Raw genomic sequence first — 19,372 nt, 5'->3', positions numbered from 1 at the left:
GACCTGAGTTCAAATCTAGATTCAAATATTCACAAGAAATGTGACCCTCAGCAAGTTTTTTAACCCTTGTCTGCCTCAGTTTCTTCATCTGTAGAATGAGGATAATGATAAAAGTACCTACCTCCCAAAGTTGTGAGCAGTAAATATATGTAAGTTGCTTGGCATAATGCCTGGCACATAGGGCTTTCTTCTGTTGTTGTTCAGTCGTTTCAGTCATGTCCAGATCTTCATGACACCATTTGGGGTTTTCTTGGCAAAGATTCACCACTTCCTTCTCTAGCTCATTTTACAGATGAAGAAGGAACTGAAACAAACAGGTTAACCCAAGACTTTCCCAGAGTCACACAGCTAGTAAGGATATGAGACCAAATTTGAACTCACGTCTTTTTTCTGACTCCAGCTCTGGCAGTCTATAAGATAAAGTAGAAAAAAATTTCATATGTGCTTTTATCTCCCCATAGAACATAGACTCCTTGAAGGCAAGAACTGTTTCATGTTTATCTTCATATCCCCAGGACCTCCATTTTGTCTTGCACATGCTAAATGTCTGTAAAATTAAATAGGAAATCATTTTACTTTTGGTGGTACTGGCAATAATTATTGTTTTGTCATCATAAAGATTGTCTTGAAGATTGTTTTAATCAATATCAATCTGTGTTCTTGTTGGTAGAGTCTTAGAGCTTTAGTTCTAAAGGCAGCATGGGGCAATACAGAATACTGGATTTGCCAGTCAAGTCAAAAACAAAAACAAAAGACTTCAATTTAAATCCAGGTTTTGCTACTTATTATATATAGGCAACTTTGGGCAAATCTTTCTCCTATCTTGGCCTCCATTTCTTCATCTGTGAAATGATAAGCTCTATGGTCCATTTCAGCTCTGGTTTTGTGATCCTTAGAGATTATTTAACCATCTCTTTTTACAGAATGAGAAAAGTGAGAGCTTTGGTTATGGGGTTCACAAGTAAATGAGTTGCCTAAGGTTTCCCACTTGGCTTGCGGCCAAGCTAGGTCTAGAACCAAGTTCTCTTGGGTCCACTGTTCTTTTCCATGACACGATCCTGTCTCCATAACAAAACCTCTACATCCCAATGCTAGACATGGGTTGTTGTATAATAAACACACTTTAAATGGATTTCCGAGTGCCAGAATTCTTTCTTGAAGCAGAGCCAGCTAATGGGTATGCCTGTAATGGACATTTTGCTTTTAGTGAAATGTGTTCAGAGCACTGGAAAGTATATTCATTTCATAGATCTATTCTTTCAGACTTGTTTTCCTTTGTTTAGGAGTTCACAAAGCTTACATTCTTAACAAGTTGATTCCCTTGTGGAATGTAATTTTTTAAGATATTTTATTAGTTTCCCATGTAAGTTTTATTTGGGTGCCTAAAATCTGTATCCTTTTTGCAGCTACTCAGTTAAAATCACCTATTTTATTTGAGCTTCCAAGATGGGGAACCACCAAGTGAACAGTAAAAACAAAAAGCTATTTTTATTAATAAACCTGAAGGCTTTAGAAATAATACCACCAGAGTCCTCCATCATCGTGGTGATTGCCAACATCTGATTTTATTGGTTCCTCAGGTCCTGAATTGGTTTCAGGATAGATGCCATGCTACCCTTTCACAGTTTAAATCCTTTTTCAGAAACTGATTTGGAGGAGAGTTCAAATAGTTTTTTGTCAAGCCAAGTGGTTTGTACAAAGCCTTGGAATCACTGAGTATCAGAAGAGAAAGAGACCTTTGAGATCATCTAGACCACCTTTTTTCATTTTATAGATTAGGAAACTTGAGGTCTATAGAAGTTAAGTGACTTGGCCAAGATCACATGGAATTAGCTAAGCAGCAGCTAGAATGTGGGTGTCCTTACTCCCAGTGCAGTTATCTTTGGACTACATAATGCTTTTAACACATCATATCCCTGAGAAGGAGTCACATCATTATTTTAAATTGACTTTAATGGACAGTGACATTCAAAAAACTATGTTGAAGAGAAAGAAAAGCCAAGTCAATACCAAGTAGTAGAATATTTTCTGGATTTAGGAGGATTTTGCAGCTAGAAGACAATGTCAGTTTTCTCAAAACTGTTACCATGTTTAACCAAAAATCTTTGAAAGGAGTTAGTTTTGCATCTTAGGTGTGGTAGGACATTCTATGGACTTAGGATGGGGTAAGGATGGACCTGTGATTTCACTGGTCTAGAAAAACTCCTGTGTGGGCAAATTTCATCTATCAATGCAGAACAAGTCTTTCTCTGTAACTCAGAGTCTCAGAGAGTTGTCTGGAGCTCTGAGAGGGCTTTCTTTCTTTTTTTTTTTTAATTTCTTCCAGGAATGACAAAGTATTTATTTTATTACAAGTTCATCAGTTCACAGTTTACATTTGCAAAAATTAACCTCATATTGGCTACCTATTTGCCCAAAAGTTCACATTTATAAAAAAAATCACTATCTATATTTCCCATATCATAACTATTTTTGATGCAGTGTACACACTATATCTATATTAAAATAACTCAGCAATTGTTGTTAACAATGATTTAGGAACTTGCCCAGGATCACACAGCTAGTATGAGTTAGAATTAAGAGTTGAGCTCAGGTTTGTCTGACTCCAATGACTTTTCTCAAAATAGTATTTATAAACACAAAATAAAACATATAGAATCATAAAGGAAACAAATATATCAAAATGAAATCATCACAATGTTATAAATAAAAGTTCATAGACTTTAGGTTAAGAACCTCAGCTTTAGAGTCATTAAATAATTCATAACTCCCATAGGCATGTTGGGTTGTACCCATTAATCCAAACTTTTTTCAACATATAAGTGACCCTGGGTTTCCAAAAGTTCTCCCAGCTGAGTTCAAGGTATGGCAGGCCCTAAGTTAGGTATCAAAAGTGATCTCTCTTTTGAACCCAAGATCATATAGTCATAAGTGGCAAAACCAAGAAAATAAGTCTGGTACCTTCATCTTAGATTACCTCCCAGGGCATTGGAATATGCAAATTCTAAACTTTCTGTGATGTAACTCATTCATTGGCAACCTTGGTTTTCTTAACAACAGATATGCTCTTCCTTTGTAATTAGGAATTGTCTTGAATATGCAAAAACAATTTTTAGGAGGCTAGTAGAACTTACAAATAGTGAAACTGTTCCACCACTGTGTGATTTGGGGATCAATCACTTTCTTTAACATTTATTTGATTTTCCTTGTACCTGTTTCTATCCCTGTTTTCAGCTCCAAAGGACAAAATGCTGCTCCCAAAATAAACTCATCACTTCTAAATTCACCATCATGCTGTTAAGTCAAGCCTTGACTGACCACCTCCCTTAGGATCCTCTCCTCTCTAATTGACAAAGTAAAGGGTAGTACACCCAATTCCTCCCAAAGTCTTCCTTTATAGAAGGCAGAAATTGGACTCCTAGGTCACTCCAGTTTGCATCCACTTCTCTACCAGGTTTCAACTCCACAAAACAAGATGCCTCACCATAGGTACCCCCAGGAGTCTTTTTCTCACTCCTTTTGTGTGTTGTCTTCCCCTGTAGCTTGTAAACTCATTCAGGGCCAGGGACAACCTTTCTTTTTTATTAGTTTATGAATCCATTCTCTTCATTATGTTTTTAAATAATTGAAAACATGCTACATTTCATTTACAAGTTAGTTAAAATAAAATTATATTTTTTTCCTATAAAAGTTCACAGACCCCCTGAAATCTATTCAAGGACCCATACCTGGTCTAAAGGATACTCGAGATTTTATTTTTATTTTCCTGTTGTAATATTCAGGATTATATAATATTTATGATGGAAAATATGCTTAGTAAACTATAGAGTATAGAGTAAACTATAGTAAACTATATAAACTTATTGAGGGTAGGGATTATTCCAACAAAAGAGGATCTGGCTACCTCCCAAACCAGTGCATTCCAGTTTGGGATAGCTCTGATTCCTAAGGTTTGTTTTTTTTCTTAACATCACAACTAAATTTATCTCTTCATATCTTTCAACTATAGCTTCTAGTGCTGCCCTCTCGTCCTAAACAGAATCTATGTAACCTGAATTCCACAAATCTTTAGATACTTAAAGACAGCTGTCTGATTTCAACTAAACCTTCCCTTCATCAAACAACTGGGGTGCTATCCATTATACCAAGTTACCTGCTTACAGAAACTATGTTGCCTTTTCTTAATAGAAACACCATTTGTTTCAGTGCCTAATCCTTCCCTTAGGTGTGTATTTTCACTGCATCTGGTCAAGTTTCCAAATTGTCCTAAGAAGCCCTTCAGAATAGCAGTAAAACAATGATAACATAGCATTGTAAAATTTCTCATTCATGATCATAAGTGTTCCTTTATAACGTAGATATTATTTTCATCCCATTCAATAGAGAAGGAAATTAGCTGTGACAGACTAAGTGACTTGCCCAGGGTCACACAAGTAGGATTTGAACTGAAGTGTTGGTGAAAGTCTAGCCTTCCTTTTACTATACAAATAGATGTACTCACAGCCCTTCAACATCCTCAGTTATTCAAGAGTAGCCAGTGTATTATGTTTAACAATTCCACCATTTAGTCCTTGAGTTGTTTTCAAACAATTAGGTAATTCTGGTGTCCTTGTGATTTATCTTCATCTACTTTGTCAGTGATGTCTAGAGCACTTAACAACTATTTGAGCTGGTACTTCTGACTTGTCTGCTTTCTTTGTTTCTATCACCAGAATATATATAGGTGTGAAAAGCAGAGATGGGAAGTGAGGAGGCAATGAAAGAGGGAGGAGAAGCAAAGGACTGAAGAAGAGCAAAAGGGAAGAATTATTACCACTTGCCCTGAAGAGGCAGCCAGATAGTATAGTGGTTAGAGAGCCTAGACTTGAAGTCAAAATACTTAATTAGCTGTATGACCCTGGACAAGTCCCTTCTATTAGTCCCATCTTGTATAAAATGAAGATAATAATTGTCCCTGCTATTGCTTTTGCTCCCAAGAGATTCCAGTGAAATATCAGTGTAGGGATACTAGATTTCAGAATAATTCCAAATACTTGCTATTTCCTGAAAAGATTAATGTAATGGTTGAATAAAATTCTCTCTCTCTGTCTCTCTCTGTCTCTCTCTGTCTCTCTCTCTGTCTGTCTGTCTGTCTGTCTCTCTCTCTCTCTGTCTCTCTGTCTCTTTGTCTCTCTGTCTGTCTGTCTGTCTGTCTGTCTGTCTGTCTGTCTCTCTCTCTCTCTTTTTCCATTGGAGGAGAGGTAGAGTCTCATGAGCTCCTAGCTGTAGAAATAGATACTCACAGACTCCCCACTGAATCTGAAAGAAGTGTCTGCCCTCTGCTGAGTTTCGCAGTTGAGGTGCAAAACACAAATTAGGAAACTAAGGCCCAGAGGTTGTGGCTTCCCCAAAATAGGAGTGCTGTCTTATACAGTGAGTGAGTGATAGATGAGGAGTGTAAACCTAGAGCTGCTACTCCAAATCCAATGTCCCAGGATGCTATGTTATGCATTAATATCGGGCACATGGTATTTTAGAAACGAATCATAATTCTTTTCTTAGACAGTTGTGATCCCTGTTTCCTCTTTTTTTTTTCCTTACATGGACAGTGGTTTCCTGGTGTGAGTTGAGAAATGCCTTGGGCAAATTGTTTTTTCAGGTGGGGGGCTCTTGGTTGGGAAGCTATTAATTAGTTGATTCTAAGTCTCCGTCTCCATGAGACAGCCCAGACATCATAGAAGTGCCTTCTTTGAAAAGGGAAATTAAACATCTGCAAATTCCATCAATTGATTTGCTAATTGTTTTGGCAACAAAGTTTTCTCACTTGATAAAGTTGCTGAAAGACATAGTAATTTTTAATTACATTTTAAATGTATTTTTAACATTTTATGAATTCTAGGGAGATTAAGTTTTCTTTGGAGGACTAAATTAAGGACATAACACTATTCTATAAGCCCATAATTATTATGATTAGGAGAATGTCTGTTATACATTCAATGCAATTAAATTATGTCCCCAGACTGATAAAGATCTGTTTAGAAAAGAGAAATGGATTTTCCACAGCTGTAAGTGCATCTTAATGCAGTCTTTTCAGAAGTTAATGCATCACCAAAATAGCTGGTTTGTATTTTTAACTTTCAAAAGCTTTCAAATATCTTTTCAGAAACTTCTATAAAATTAATCACTCAGTTTGCTTACACTGAAATCAGCTAATTACATCAAAAGGGATTGAACTTGAGAGAGTCATATAATTTCACAGGTACAAGGGATATTAGAGTTCATGTTGTCTAATCTCCATTTTAGAGATTAAAAACCTAGCATTTTACAGATGAAGGAACTGAAGGCAAATAATTTGCTCAAGGCTACATAAGTTAATGTCAAAGGCAACATTAGAACCCAGATCTCCTGTTTCCTAGCTCACAGTTCTTTTTGCAATACCTCTCTGGATGGCTATCCTTTTTGCTAATTAATCTTTTCAGGAGTTAGCAAATGTTTGGAATTACACCGAAATCTAGTATCCCTGGCATGATATTTCTCCAGGATCTCTTGCAAGCAGAAACAATAGCAGCATACGCTTTTTAAAAATTACATAACGTAATCAGTTATCACTTCGTTATGTTGCTAGGAAATGTCACCTCTGATGAAAAGGGGTATGAAGGAATATGAGAGAGAGAGAGAGAGAGAGGGAGAGAGAGAGAGAGAGAGAGAGAGAGAGAGAGAGAGAGAGAGAGAGAGAGAGAGAGAGAGAGAGAGAGAGAGAGAGAATGTTTTGGTTTCTCAAGAACATTTAGGAGGACCCTGTCTTCATTTCCCCCTCCCCTCCAACTTTTAGTTCCTTCCCACCCTTGCCCCAAATTTTTACATTGTATATATTTGTGATGTAAAAGTTGGCTGCCCTGAGAATATAAGGCCTTTGTGGGGCAAGGACTATTTTATTTTTACTTTGTATTCCCAAGAGCTGGCACATGGTACTTTTAATAAATGTTGATTGAATGATTAAAAAAAAAAAAAGCAGTGTCAAAGAATTCTCATACATAATAGACTTCATGGTTCATTTCTTCCTTTCTACTATAGTTGCTCATTTGGATTTATAGGATCATTAATATTTTATCCAGTAAAGTATAGATATCTTCTTCCAACTCTCCTCCACTTCCCACCATCTTTTTTGTGTTGTTTTCCCCCATTAGAAAGTATGCTTCTTGAGAGTAGAAACCATCTTGTTTTCCTGCCTTTTAACCTCAGCTCTTATAGAATGCCTGGCACAAGTAAATACTTAGTAAATGTTCTGTCTGTCTTTTTATCTATCTGTTTGTTCACATATGTCTGTCTATATAAATAGATATACATATATATTATATCTCTCTATCAAATTCCACTCTAATTTCTTATCATAACATGAAACTAATCTGGAGTTTTCAAAAGTTAGGCCAGCATAATGCAAGATCTGCCAACTCCTACCAAGCTAGAAAGTCCAGGAAGTTTAAACTATGGCAAAGAAATGAGGGCTCTGTCCCAGGACACTGAGATTTAGAGGGTACAGAAATTTAACACATGCATTCTTACATCTGCAGCCTCTATACTGACAAATTTCCCTTCACTCAGCTGAATTTCTCACATCTTTCCTACATCTTATTCTTTTCAAATCATGAATAAGAAAGTTGATTTGAGGGCCATCTGTGCTCCTTGCCCTGCTGGCTAGTGACTGCATGTCTCTCATGTGGGGACCAGCTTAGCTAAGTTCATAGAGACTCATCATCAGAAATATGGCCACCAGGTGAAAAATGTCTTTGACTAAAACAAAACAAAACCATAATAATAAAATTAAAGACTGTAGAAAGATTGTAATCTACATCATTGGAGAGAATCCCTCTACCACTGAAATCAAAGGTTCCTTGAAATAGTAAAGTACTGGCATATTTATGATCTTCTGTCCTTATTGTTTAGCATTTGTTAAATAACGATCATGTGTCCTATGATATCCAGAACAACTCACTACCCACACAACTCCCACATCAAACAGTATCCCTCCATCCCCATGGCTCAGATCCTAAAGGAAATGAGCTATCCACAACCTTAGAGTAAACCTAGAAATAAAGCCTACTCAAGATATAAATATGATCATAGAGAACCATATTCAGATAGAAATACCATAAATCACTGCTAGAGGAGGAGACTGGCTTTCATATCAAAATCATTCCCTCCATGTCTCTATTTCATAAACATATTTTTTTCATGGCTCTCTGAGTAGAGTTCGCCTCCCTTTCAAAATGTGTGATGATTTGTATCCCCTGGGGTACTTGACATTACCTCTAACCCCTTACTCTGTGATCTCAGGTGCTCTAAGGAATTGAAATATTGGTTCTCCCTCCCTCCTGATCTTTGAGAATAGTTAGCAGTGAGGATGAAATGTCTTCTTAAATTTTCAGAGAAAAGTATTTTAAGGGAATTAACCTTAGTTTAGTATCAGCTGTGGCTATTCAGATGCTTGCCAATAAGGCTTGATGCCACACATTTTTTCCTCAGACATTTAATTTTATAAGCAGTTTCTAATATCTGAGAAGAAATGGGGAGATATGCACCTTTTTATAATCCACAGCACCTAAGTAGTCATGAGATTGCTACCTAATAGGCAGTCAGCTTCTTTCATTCTGGGAGATGAAGGGTATGAATGAATGAATGAACATTTAAGTGCTCACTATGTGTCAGGAGCTAACCTCTAAGATACAAGTACAAAAGCGTTCCTTCTAATAGGCAGACACAACATACAAACATATAAGGGAGTGGTGTCAAGGGACGGGCAGATTATTCTAAAAAGTCTCAGGAATGGTATGTGGAACTATAGACAGTTGACCATTAGCATGACCTTTCCTGAAGAATGTTAGTGTTGATTTGATTATATGGGGAGTTCAGAACTGGAAGTTTTGAGTTCCATTAAATTAAGCAAACATTGATTAAAGAGGTACTGTTTATAAGGCATTGTGCTGGGTACTAGAGGTAGAAAAATGACAAATGGCAAATCTTTTCCCTGGAGGAACTTACAGTATAATGGAGGGATAAGAAATGTACACAAATTGCTATTATACTAAGTATAAAGGGAAGGAAAGGTCAACACTAAGCTTTATAAATTTGAGGAGTTGTAGAAATGACTGATAGCTCGGGGATTTGGGGACAGTAGATGACACTGAAGAGATAAGGTACAGGTAGATAGCTGTCCCTCTTTCTCTAGAAGGAAATTGGGCACCTTTCATTCTAGGGATTCCTCTCATTGCTAGACTTGTCAGTAATCTGTAAGAAATGTGATAAAATCTTGATTTACGAAGTTCCCTGTGCTATTTTGTTTTTAAGGGCCTTCTGTTTCAACATGAAAACTGTCTTTCTGTAAGAAAACATGATTGCTTTTTCTCTACATATGACTTTGAAGGAAGGCAGGTAGATAGAAATTCCATTTCTGTCAGAACCAGATTCATTTTAGTTTGATTGTTTATTGGAAACTTTGGTTAATTATATAAGGCAGAGAGATCGTCTAATATGGTCTCAGCCCTCAAATGATTGGGCCACACATTGGTCAGTCCCTATACATAATACTCTTCTAAAGAATCCCTCCCTCTCATGGGTCAATGACCTTCATCTTTACAGTTACAAAAACTTCTGAGTATTTGATAATCTTGAACTATTTCCCCTCCGAGTGTTATTGTTCATAGTAAGTTGGGGAAAGAACTGCGAGTTCCATTTTTATCCCTACCTAGCATAATGTCCATCATAGCATATTCAATTAATATGACTTTATTTGGAGAAGAAAGAAGAGGTACTCAATTAATCAATCAACAAAGCCCTAAGACCATGTTGGTAAACCTATGGCACATGTGCAGGACTATGCCAGAGAGGGCTGCTCCCTTCCATGCTCCTGAGGACATTTCTCACCTGACCTGCCCCTTTTCCCAGCAGCCCAGTGGGGGTGCCTCTTCCTTCCCCAATCGAGGGTAAGGCTCACAAGTTACAGGAGGGTTGTAGTTTGGGCATTCAGTCTCTAAAAGGTTCACCATCACTGCCCTAAGGGAGCACAAAAGTGAAAGTCCCTTCCCTTTGAAATTTCAATGTTCATTTGCTTAGCGTCTTGTAATTTCTATTCCAATAAAATATAAGCTTTACAAAAACAGGGACTGTTTTGGTAGTTTGGGTTTATCTCCAGGATCTAGGCTAGTATTTTGTGCTTTGGGGAGGATAGAAAAAGTGTTAGGGAAATGACTTGGTTTGGGGTTTATGAGTTCATTTAGCATATGGAATTCATGTTCTTAAAAATTAGTACTTTCCCAGGAAATTTATATTTGTAACTTTCAGGGGCTCTGAGACTCAGGATGTGAGGTATTCAGGATCACACTGCCAGTGTGTGTCAAGAGGTAGGACTTGAAACCAGGTCTAACCAACAAGACCAGTACTTTATCCACTATACCGAGCTGTCTCCTACATTTTCACAGTGTACTTGATAAATACTTATGGATTTGAGCTTATAAAGCACTCCTATTGATGTACATTATCCAATTAACACTCACAATAACTCTTCAAAGAGCTGGCTATGGGAGGGGATTGGGAGGAGGGCAGAGAAAGAACATGAATCATGTAACCATGGAAAAATTTTATTAATTAATCAATAAAATTAAATTAAAAACAAACAAACAAACAATAACCCTGCAAAGTGGGCAGAGATGTTATTTTCTCCATCTTGTAGATGAAGACCTAAGGGTCTTAGTGGGTAAGGAACTTGCTTAAGATAACAAAGGTGCCAAGTGGCAGAGCTAGGACTAAAATTGCCTTCCTTGCTTCAATGATTGCTTTCTTTTTACACTTTATCATATATGTTCAAAATTACTTGCATTCTGTCTCCCTCCATTCAAATGTGAGGTTCTTTTTCTTTTTTTTTTAAACCTTTACATCCTGTCTTAGGACCAATACTTTATACTTAGGATCAATACTTTATATGGTTCCAAGGTAGAAGAGTGGTAAGGGTTAGGCAATGGGGGTTAAGTGACTTTCCCAGGGTCACACAGCCTGAGGTCATATTTGAACCCAGAACCTTCCATTTCTAGACCTGACTCTCAATCCACTGAGCCACCTCGCTGCCTCCATAAAGTGTAAGGGTCTTAAAGGCAGAGACTATTTTTGCCTGTCTCAAACACTTAGCACAGTGCTTGACACATAGTAAACACTTAATAAAGGCTTGTTGATTTGACTTCCTGGACCAAGTCTACTGATTCCATAACCAGCAACCTTTTCACCATATCATAACCATAGATGACAGGTGGTTTGATTCCCCCCTTTCCCAGCTGCTGAGTTAAAACCACTGTTTACACATTCAGAAATGTGAGAAAAGAACACCTTCTAAACCCAAGTGAGGTCTTTGATAGCTACTGTCAGCTTAATATATACTGTTCTCTGTGCCTGCAGACAAGCACCTGAGCAGTTAATTGTCAGTGTTTCATGGCTGAGTGATGTTTTTTATGCTTTTCTTTTGCCTCATTGGTTTACGTTATGTGTAACACCATAATTGAACTCTGAGCTGAACTTGAATGAATGAAAGGGAAAGGCTTGTTAATGAGGAATAGATTCCTGATGGTGCTTCCAACTGTGGAAAAGGCAAAGGGGGTAAGATGAGGAGGGGCTAGAAGATGTAGGCTCTTCATGACTTGCTTTCCTAATCCCAAATTAGATAGCCAGCCCTGGGTAAAATGTTAATGAGGATTTGTGCCTTTCCCTATAGCCACCCTCTAGGTATACTCCAGCCACTATAATCCTAAAAGGTGAGTCAGGACTAGGGTAGAGAATTACTCTTGTGACATTCATTTTCAATGTTTGTAGGATCATGGATCTGAAGCTTGGAAGGACCAAAGAAGTCACCTAGTCCAATCCCCAGAAAGGAATCCATAGGTTTCATCAGACTCCCAAAGGGGTACATGACACATATAAAAATTAAGAACCCCTGCCCGACCTAGCCAAGAGTTGTAATGAGAGGTGTGAGGCAAACTAGAGATGAAGTTAAGGAAAGTTATCTTCTATTCACACCCAGGTAGACATTGCCAATTCTCTTTCCCACATGTAGAGAGAAGAACTTTATTTAATTCTTCATGAAAACATAATCAAATCTTTTTTTTTTTCTCCCTAGGTGCCAGTCTAATGGATGACCTAAATCGATATTTCTCTTTCCATCATTCCCAAGGAGATACCATGACAGCACTGGATCCCACACAAATGAATTACTCAGCTGCTGTTTGGGCTGTTGTCTCCTATGTCATTGCTGATCTGGATGAGATGTTGCCGAGGTAATCAAAAGAACAAAGAAGAAGGCACATTCTTTCCGGAATCCAGTATTCTACATTGGAATGAGGCTTCTTTTTTACCCAAAAGGTTGATTTGGTTCTTGTACCTTGACTTCAAAGAACAACTACCCCTTCTGATAGAATGTCTCTTAACTCTTTCCTAATTCTCAGATTTTAGTAGCATGTCTAAAAATGTTTACTGCCAGTATTATTATTCAATTAAAACATTTTCTTAGAGTTATAAGGAAAACTGTGTCCTTGCTGAGAGTAAAACCTTGAATAAATTCTATTTTCAAGAATAATATGCATTGTGTGTTTGGTCAAGAGGATTCTATTTTGTGTTTTAGGATTAAAAGGGGAAAGAAAGAGGGTACTGCACAATTCTGATGCTATCGTATGAGCTCTAATTCTAAGAACACATTTGAGAGACAGTCACCTTCATCCACAAGTCCAAAGGAATGGACAAGGGAGAGAAAGCTTCACAGCTAACTTTCAAGCTCAGTCTGAGCTTGTTTTGGCAAACCTATGGCACACATAGCAGACAGGGCTTCTCCCCTACCCCTCTCGACTGTGCCTGAGGACATTTCTCACATAACCCACCCCTCTGCCCAGCAGCCCAATGGGAGTGCTTTCTTCTTCCACTGTCTGGGATGAGGGGAAGGGTCACATGTGGCATGAGAGTGAAGTTTGGGCACTTGGGCTCTAAAAAGGTTCACCATCATTGACATAAGACATTCTCTTGGATCCCTCAATTGGCCCAAGGTTTCACCTTGTAAAATTAAAATTAATATCCAATAACTCCAAGTATTATATTTCATAAGGTTTATTAATAATCACTTCGAGTAAAAGAAATGAAAGGACAAAAGTAAAAGCCTGAGTAAAGCCAGCTTTCCCAGCTAAGATCAGGGGAAAAGAGAGCGAGAGACAGGGCTACATCAAAATATATCCTCCCTATGTAAGGATGTAGATAAACACATAAATTGGATGCTAGGACTTAGAGTCCTGGGGAGCAGATTCTAATTATACAACCACATCCCCCTTACATCATATCCCCTGGCCTTGGCAACCTCTGCTGGTCATGGACCTCACTTGCCATGCCAGCAAACCCAGACACATGACTCCATGACTCCCCCCTCTGTGGTGAGTCTTCTGGGATTGGACCAGGTTGGAGGTCCCCCAGATATTTAATTCACACAGATTATAAGTGCCAAAAAATGAAAGAACTCCCTACTCCCAGTGAACCACACAGAAAACAGTCAGAGAATTGCAGAATGTCTAGAGTTTTAAGGGACTTCAGAGGGCATCAAACATAAATCATTCCCAACAAAAATCCCTCTTCAGTCTTCCCAATAAATGACAAGTGTGAAGATTGGATTTGGCTATCTCCTGATTGTAACAATGAAGATACTTACCTCTTCCTTGATAGTGAAGATAAAATTATAATCCCCAGTCTATTTTTAGATTTTAATCCCCAAAGTGTTAATTCAATATTTAAAGTAGATCTACCCATTTCAACTACAAAAAGGTGTTAGCTAACTACAAAAGGTGAACTAACCAAAAAAGGTGTTAACTAACCACAAAAGGTATAACTAAAAAAGGTGTGAACACCCATTTCATACATTGAGTAGGCAGTCCTGGAGAGGAGCGTCTACTGTGATTGGTAGACATAAAATTTAGGGAAGGTGACACAAGAGAAAAAGGTCTTCAAATAGAGGAAACAGAGCACGCAGAGATAGATTCCAATAAATCAAGAATGAAGAAGACTCACTCAGAGGAGAGACTGGAAGACAGACACTTGAGGAGGGTCTGGAAGATAGACACTCAGACTTGGAGTGAAGATACTTGGCTGTGGAACAGGATCCCTGGAGGAGCTTATGGAGGAGACCTCAGACTGCTTTCCCTTTAGATGGTCACTGTGGTAAGTGAAAGTCTGACTTAGTCCCCTTGCCCTTTCTGGAGGTGTGAACCTCTGAAAAAGGCCCAACATCTTGAGACTCCTTTCCCCTGGCTGGGGTTAGAATTTCTGACTGGCTCAGAGGAAGCCAGAACTCTCTCTCCCTCTCTCTCTCTCCCCTTTTCTCTCTTCCTTAATATCTTCCCTCTATTGTAAAATAAACCACCATAAATTCCATTTTACTTTAGTAATTAATTTTGGGATTTAGAAATTAAATCCCTGGTGACCACAAATTAAAAATTAAGTCCAACCGACAATAAAATTTAACATTTATTTGGCTGACCACATACGTTGTAACAAAATACCCTCAATCTTCTTAACTTTCCTAAACTTTTCCTTTACTGTGACTATCCCTAAGTCAGCTTTAAATAGCTAATTTTGATCAGCTGTAGAGGTAAGTTCAAAATTTTTTCTTTGTTTTTTTCTTAAATTAGATAGAACACAGCTGTTTTAATCTTAGCAAGAAGGCCCTAAGGTCCTATCTGGGGGAGCTGTTTCTAAATCTCCCTTGCCTTAGGGAACAAACAACCCAATTAGCCAACCCTCACTGGCAATACTAGCTGGCTGGATTGCTCTTAACTAGAAGTGAGAAAAACCTGGAGAAAGGAGTCCTACTAGAGAGAGTGATTATATTAAGTTTTAGCCTTGTCTGAGATCTGCCCTTTCACCCAGAAGAGTTAATTGGATTAAAACTTTAAAAAGGACCACACCCAAACCTGTAAAAAAGAAAATGTGATTAGAGCCAGCACACAACTTAATTAACAACTGGTTTTTCAGTAAAATGACCAAAATTGGACAAACATTGTTCTTTGTCTATCTCATAATTCCAGAGAATATATGGCAATGGCTATACTCTGTACTGCTCCTGCCTGGGATTTTAATTGTTGGAGCTGTAATATTATATCTATTTTTCTCTAAGAGATACCTGGAATCCCTTACCTCTAGCAGCAACTCATTCTACTTGGTGAGGGTTTTAATTGTGAAGTTATTGTGAGGATCAAATGAGATAATCTCTATAAAATTCATAGAATAATGCCTGATACATCCTAGCTTAATAAACACTTTGTCACTAAATTCCTATAGCATAGATTTCACCATGACCTTCCCCTCTTCTGGGATCAATTACAGACTCTCCTTTATTTAGTTTTTAAAGTTCTTCACAATCCAATTGATTGCACACTAATCTCCTTCACATGCTCCATGTTCCAAAACAAACTGGCCTGTATGCTATGTGTTGTACATGTACTTCTGTGCCTCTGGATAGATTCCCCATTGCCTGGAATGGAATCCTCCTTCCTAGTTGTAAAGGGTGATTATGGTTGAGACTGAAAAAATCTAAATTTAAATGGTTGCCAAGGGAAATCTCAAATAATAAAATACCCGTCAGCTGCCAAATTTTTATGGTGATTTAATTACAACAGGAGGAAGAAAATATTAGAGGGAGAGAGAGCGGGAGAGAAGGAAAGGAGTTTAACTCAGAACCACTCTGGCTCAGGCTGAGCCAAAATGGGTGTTAAGGCCTTGGAAAGCCAAGGCAAAGAAAGTGGTCAGTCCTTATCACTCAAGAGACCGGTCTGAAGGAAAGCTGTCTGTGGGGCTCCTCTAAGCTCAAGCTCCAGGATCAAACTGAACTCTAGCCCTCTCCACAGGAAGTCACGAGAACTCCAGAGACTTTTCTCTACCTTACTTCCTGCATCTCACATATGCCAATGGTGGCTCAAGCTTGACTTAGGACAGCCCAGAGGTCTGTCCTTTTTTTTTTGCACATGTCTGTTGAAGGCCATTTTCTCAGATAATTAAATCTTGAGTTTAATGCAGACCTTCCTAATCTTGTTAAACTAAGAAGGGAGGAGAAATATAGCCTCCAAGACCTGATTCTGTTATTCCAAGTATCTCTATTGTTATTGATCAGGAAACAGCTAAATTAGATCTTCTAAAGAATGGTCTGATTAGGGTGGAATAGTTTGAAATTCATACAGTGCTCCATAGAGCCATTGGCTTCCTTCAATACTAAGTTTAAATATCACATTTAACCCATTGTTATTGTTATTATTCAAGCGTTTTCAATTCTATCTGACTTTTCATGACCCCATTTGGGGTTTTCTTGGCAGAGATAGTAGGATGGTTTGCCATCTATTTCTCCAGCTCATTTTACAGTAGAGGAAACTGAGGCAAAGAGGGTTAAGTGACTTCCCCACAAGGAACTTATCTTGAAGACATAGCTGCTCACCTTCACCCCAAAAATTAATTATATATAGGGAAGGGGTTTCATCCCAAGGAACATATGCAAAGCACTTTGGGGATATGCATGACTGAAGGATCAGACCTTTGAGATGGTCAACCAAGCCCTCCCTTTATTGACCACTGACTAGTAAGAACTATTGATTCAGTGGAGTGACTTAAAAAGGTATGACTTGACCTTGGTATCCCCCTTTTTTTGCCTTATTATCATGTTAGGATTATTTGAGTATCTCACTGGAGTGTGAAAGGGGAACACTGCCTTTCTCCAGCCCTAGTAGCAAGTGGACTGTTCTCATGTGACATCCAGAGCAGAGACTCAGTAAGACAAGCTTGAGCCTGGGCCACTGGTGACCTCTTCTGCTTTATGTTTCTTTGCCTGACTCTATGTATCTTAACAGCAATCCTGAGATAACCTTCTGAGAGTGGCTACTTTGGACTCGGGAATACCTGGATTCTTCAGTCAGTACCCTCTACACATTAGGTGGAGACCTAAACCATCCCAATACATCTTGGAGAAAATTAGGACTAATTGAGGGATAAGGTCAAACCTCTACCCTGGTTTACCAAAAGATAAAGATTTAGAGGGAATAATTTGGATGTGAGGACTGGTGAAAACCAGTTTGACTGGTATGGCCCCATTCCCTTACCCCCTAGGATGCAAGTATGCCAAGACTAATAAACTCAGAGAATGAACATTAACCTTTTCAGTATCTTGCTGGGATGGTATCCTTAGGGTTAAATTCCTTACTCCCCCATTCTTCATTCCTAGTTCCCTGCTCTTCATTCCTCCTTCCTTATTAGGTAATTCAGAAAACATCTTCACTTTATGGTTCTATATAGATAAAAGGGCAGTTTCCCATTGATATCTTATTGGTTCTTTATGTCAAACTAGATATAAATTTATATGTACTTTTTTGAGGCATTTAAGCCATCAAACTCAAGATCACAAAGAACTTAAAGATTTGTTTGCTTAACCACTGTTCATAATATTTGAAAAACAGTGGAAAACATAAGATGTGTCTCATGATTCAAAGGGTCAATAATGGATACCTCTCTCCCTCTTCCCTGTACCCCACCCACCCTTTCCTACTCCACTATCCATGTGATACACACTCCAAACAGAAGGTCACCTCCTGAGATTTTCCCTATGAACAGCCACTCTCCTCTTCTTGTAAATAATAATAAAGTTGGTTAAGCTTTATCTCTGGGGGAAAATGCTTTTCATGGAGACTCACCTATACCATAACACAGTTCCAAATGCTCCTAACTATACTCAGCATACTGTATTTTCTCCACAATGACTGTGTAAAATTTATTTTTAATATGTATCATGTTAATATATATCAATTTGATATAATAAATATCACATTATCAAGGCTTGTTCTGGAGTCAGGATGATCTGAGTTCAACTGTCTTATTCACTTATCATCGGGGTGACCCTGGGTAAGTCACTTTATCTATCTTTGCCTCAGTTCCTCAACTCTAACATAATACCACCTGCCTCACAGAGTAATTGTGAAGATCAAATGAGTTAATATTTGTAAAGTGCCTAAGGTATAGTAGGGGACTCAGTGTTTCCTTCCTCCTTGTATGTTGACTCACTGTCTTATAGTTTTGAAAATTCCCTGCCCCTTCTATCTCTTTTCTTTCCATTTTCCTTGTGAAAATAGTAACAATATTCATCCCTTGAGTCCTGAGACATATCATATGCTTTCCAGTGCTTTTTAAATATTATGGACAGTGGTTAAACACATCTTTAAGTTCTTCATGACCTTGGATTTGATGACTTAAAATTCCTTAAGGGCAATTTAGTATAATTTTTGCCTTTGCCATCTTTATCTTCATAGATTTCAATTTCACATTGACTGTTCTTGTTTGAATCCACCCAATCTCAAGATTGTGCTCCTTGGAAGACAAAAGAAGCAAAATGGGGTCTTCTGGTTAAGATGGCGGCTTAGAGAAAGCTAAAGCTCAGATCTCCGGAAAACCCTTCCCAACCGATCTCAAACGAAAAGCTCCTAAGGCGCCGAAATTCAAAACGATCAACAGCACAGACCCTGGGAACCCTCCTCCTGGACCTGGACCCGGTTCAAAAGGTACGGCTCCCCTCAAAAGCCAGAACCCGAGATCACTCGGACCTCAGGGGTAGGAGCGCAGAGTCCAAGGCTCCCGGAAGCCGCAGCCCGGCAGGGCTCAGAGAGCAGAACCCTCAGGGCCTTCTACCCGAGTCCCAGTGAAAGTTACTGCCTGGGGCTTCCGCTTGCAGAGAGCTGGTCTAAACAACAGCAACCCTCAGGGCGGGCAAGACAGCCTCACGGGCTGGATCCTGCTATCCAAGTCTCAGTGAAAGTCCTTGCCCGGAGCTTGGGAAAGCTACAGCCCATCCCCCCCGCAGGCCGACGAAACAGCCTCACGGCCAGCGATTCTGAAGGCAACTTCCGGAAAGCGAGCAGGGGGGGGGGGGGGGGGAGTGTGGCCTCGTGGTCCGACCCTTCCATTCCAGTTCCAGTGAGGCATATTCAGTTTAACCCAGGGAAAGCTCATAGAACCATCTGCCCAGGACTAAAGCCTCTGATCACCAGACAGAGATAAGAAAAGCTAATCCTCCACATTCAGAGATGACAAACTCCACAGAAGCACAGAAGCCCCAAAATACCAAGAAAAATAAGAAGAAAGGGGCGACTTTGGACACATTCTATGGAGCCAAAATACAAAATACAGAGCAGATAGAAGAAGATATACAAGAAAATTCTCCAAAATCTTCCAAAGGAAATAGAAACTCTCCACAAACCCATGAAGAATTTGAATCAGAAATGACCAAAAAGATGGAAGCCCTCTGGGAGGAAAAGTGGGAAATAATGCAAAAGAAATTCATGCATCTACAAAA

The 19,372-nt window shown here is 38.8% G+C and overlaps 1 protein-coding gene across 3 annotated transcripts in view; it reads left to right on the top strand.

The window, feature by feature from the left end:
- The window catches only part of CPQ (carboxypeptidase Q), a 703,529-nt gene extending 690,937 nt beyond the window's left edge, over positions 1-12,592 (top strand). For all 3 annotated transcript variants that reach the window (XM_001379746.4, XM_007488142.3, XM_007488143.3), the window contains one exon: positions 12,137-12,592. In XM_001379746.4, coding sequence (XP_001379783.2) covers positions 12,137-12,297 — 161 coding nt within the window. In that variant the 3' untranslated portion in view covers positions 12,298-12,592. The remainder of the gene's footprint in view (positions 1-12,136) is intronic.
- Positions 12,593-19,372: the final 6,780 nt, after the last annotated feature.

Source organism: Monodelphis domestica, chromosome 3 (assembly GCF_027887165.1).
Source record: "Monodelphis domestica isolate mMonDom1 chromosome 3, mMonDom1.pri, whole genome shotgun sequence".
Taxonomy (NCBI): Eukaryota; Metazoa; Chordata; class Mammalia; order Didelphimorphia; family Didelphidae; genus Monodelphis; species Monodelphis domestica.
Note: the sequence above shows the minus strand (reverse complement) of the source record. Positions and strands in the feature narration are given on the sequence as shown.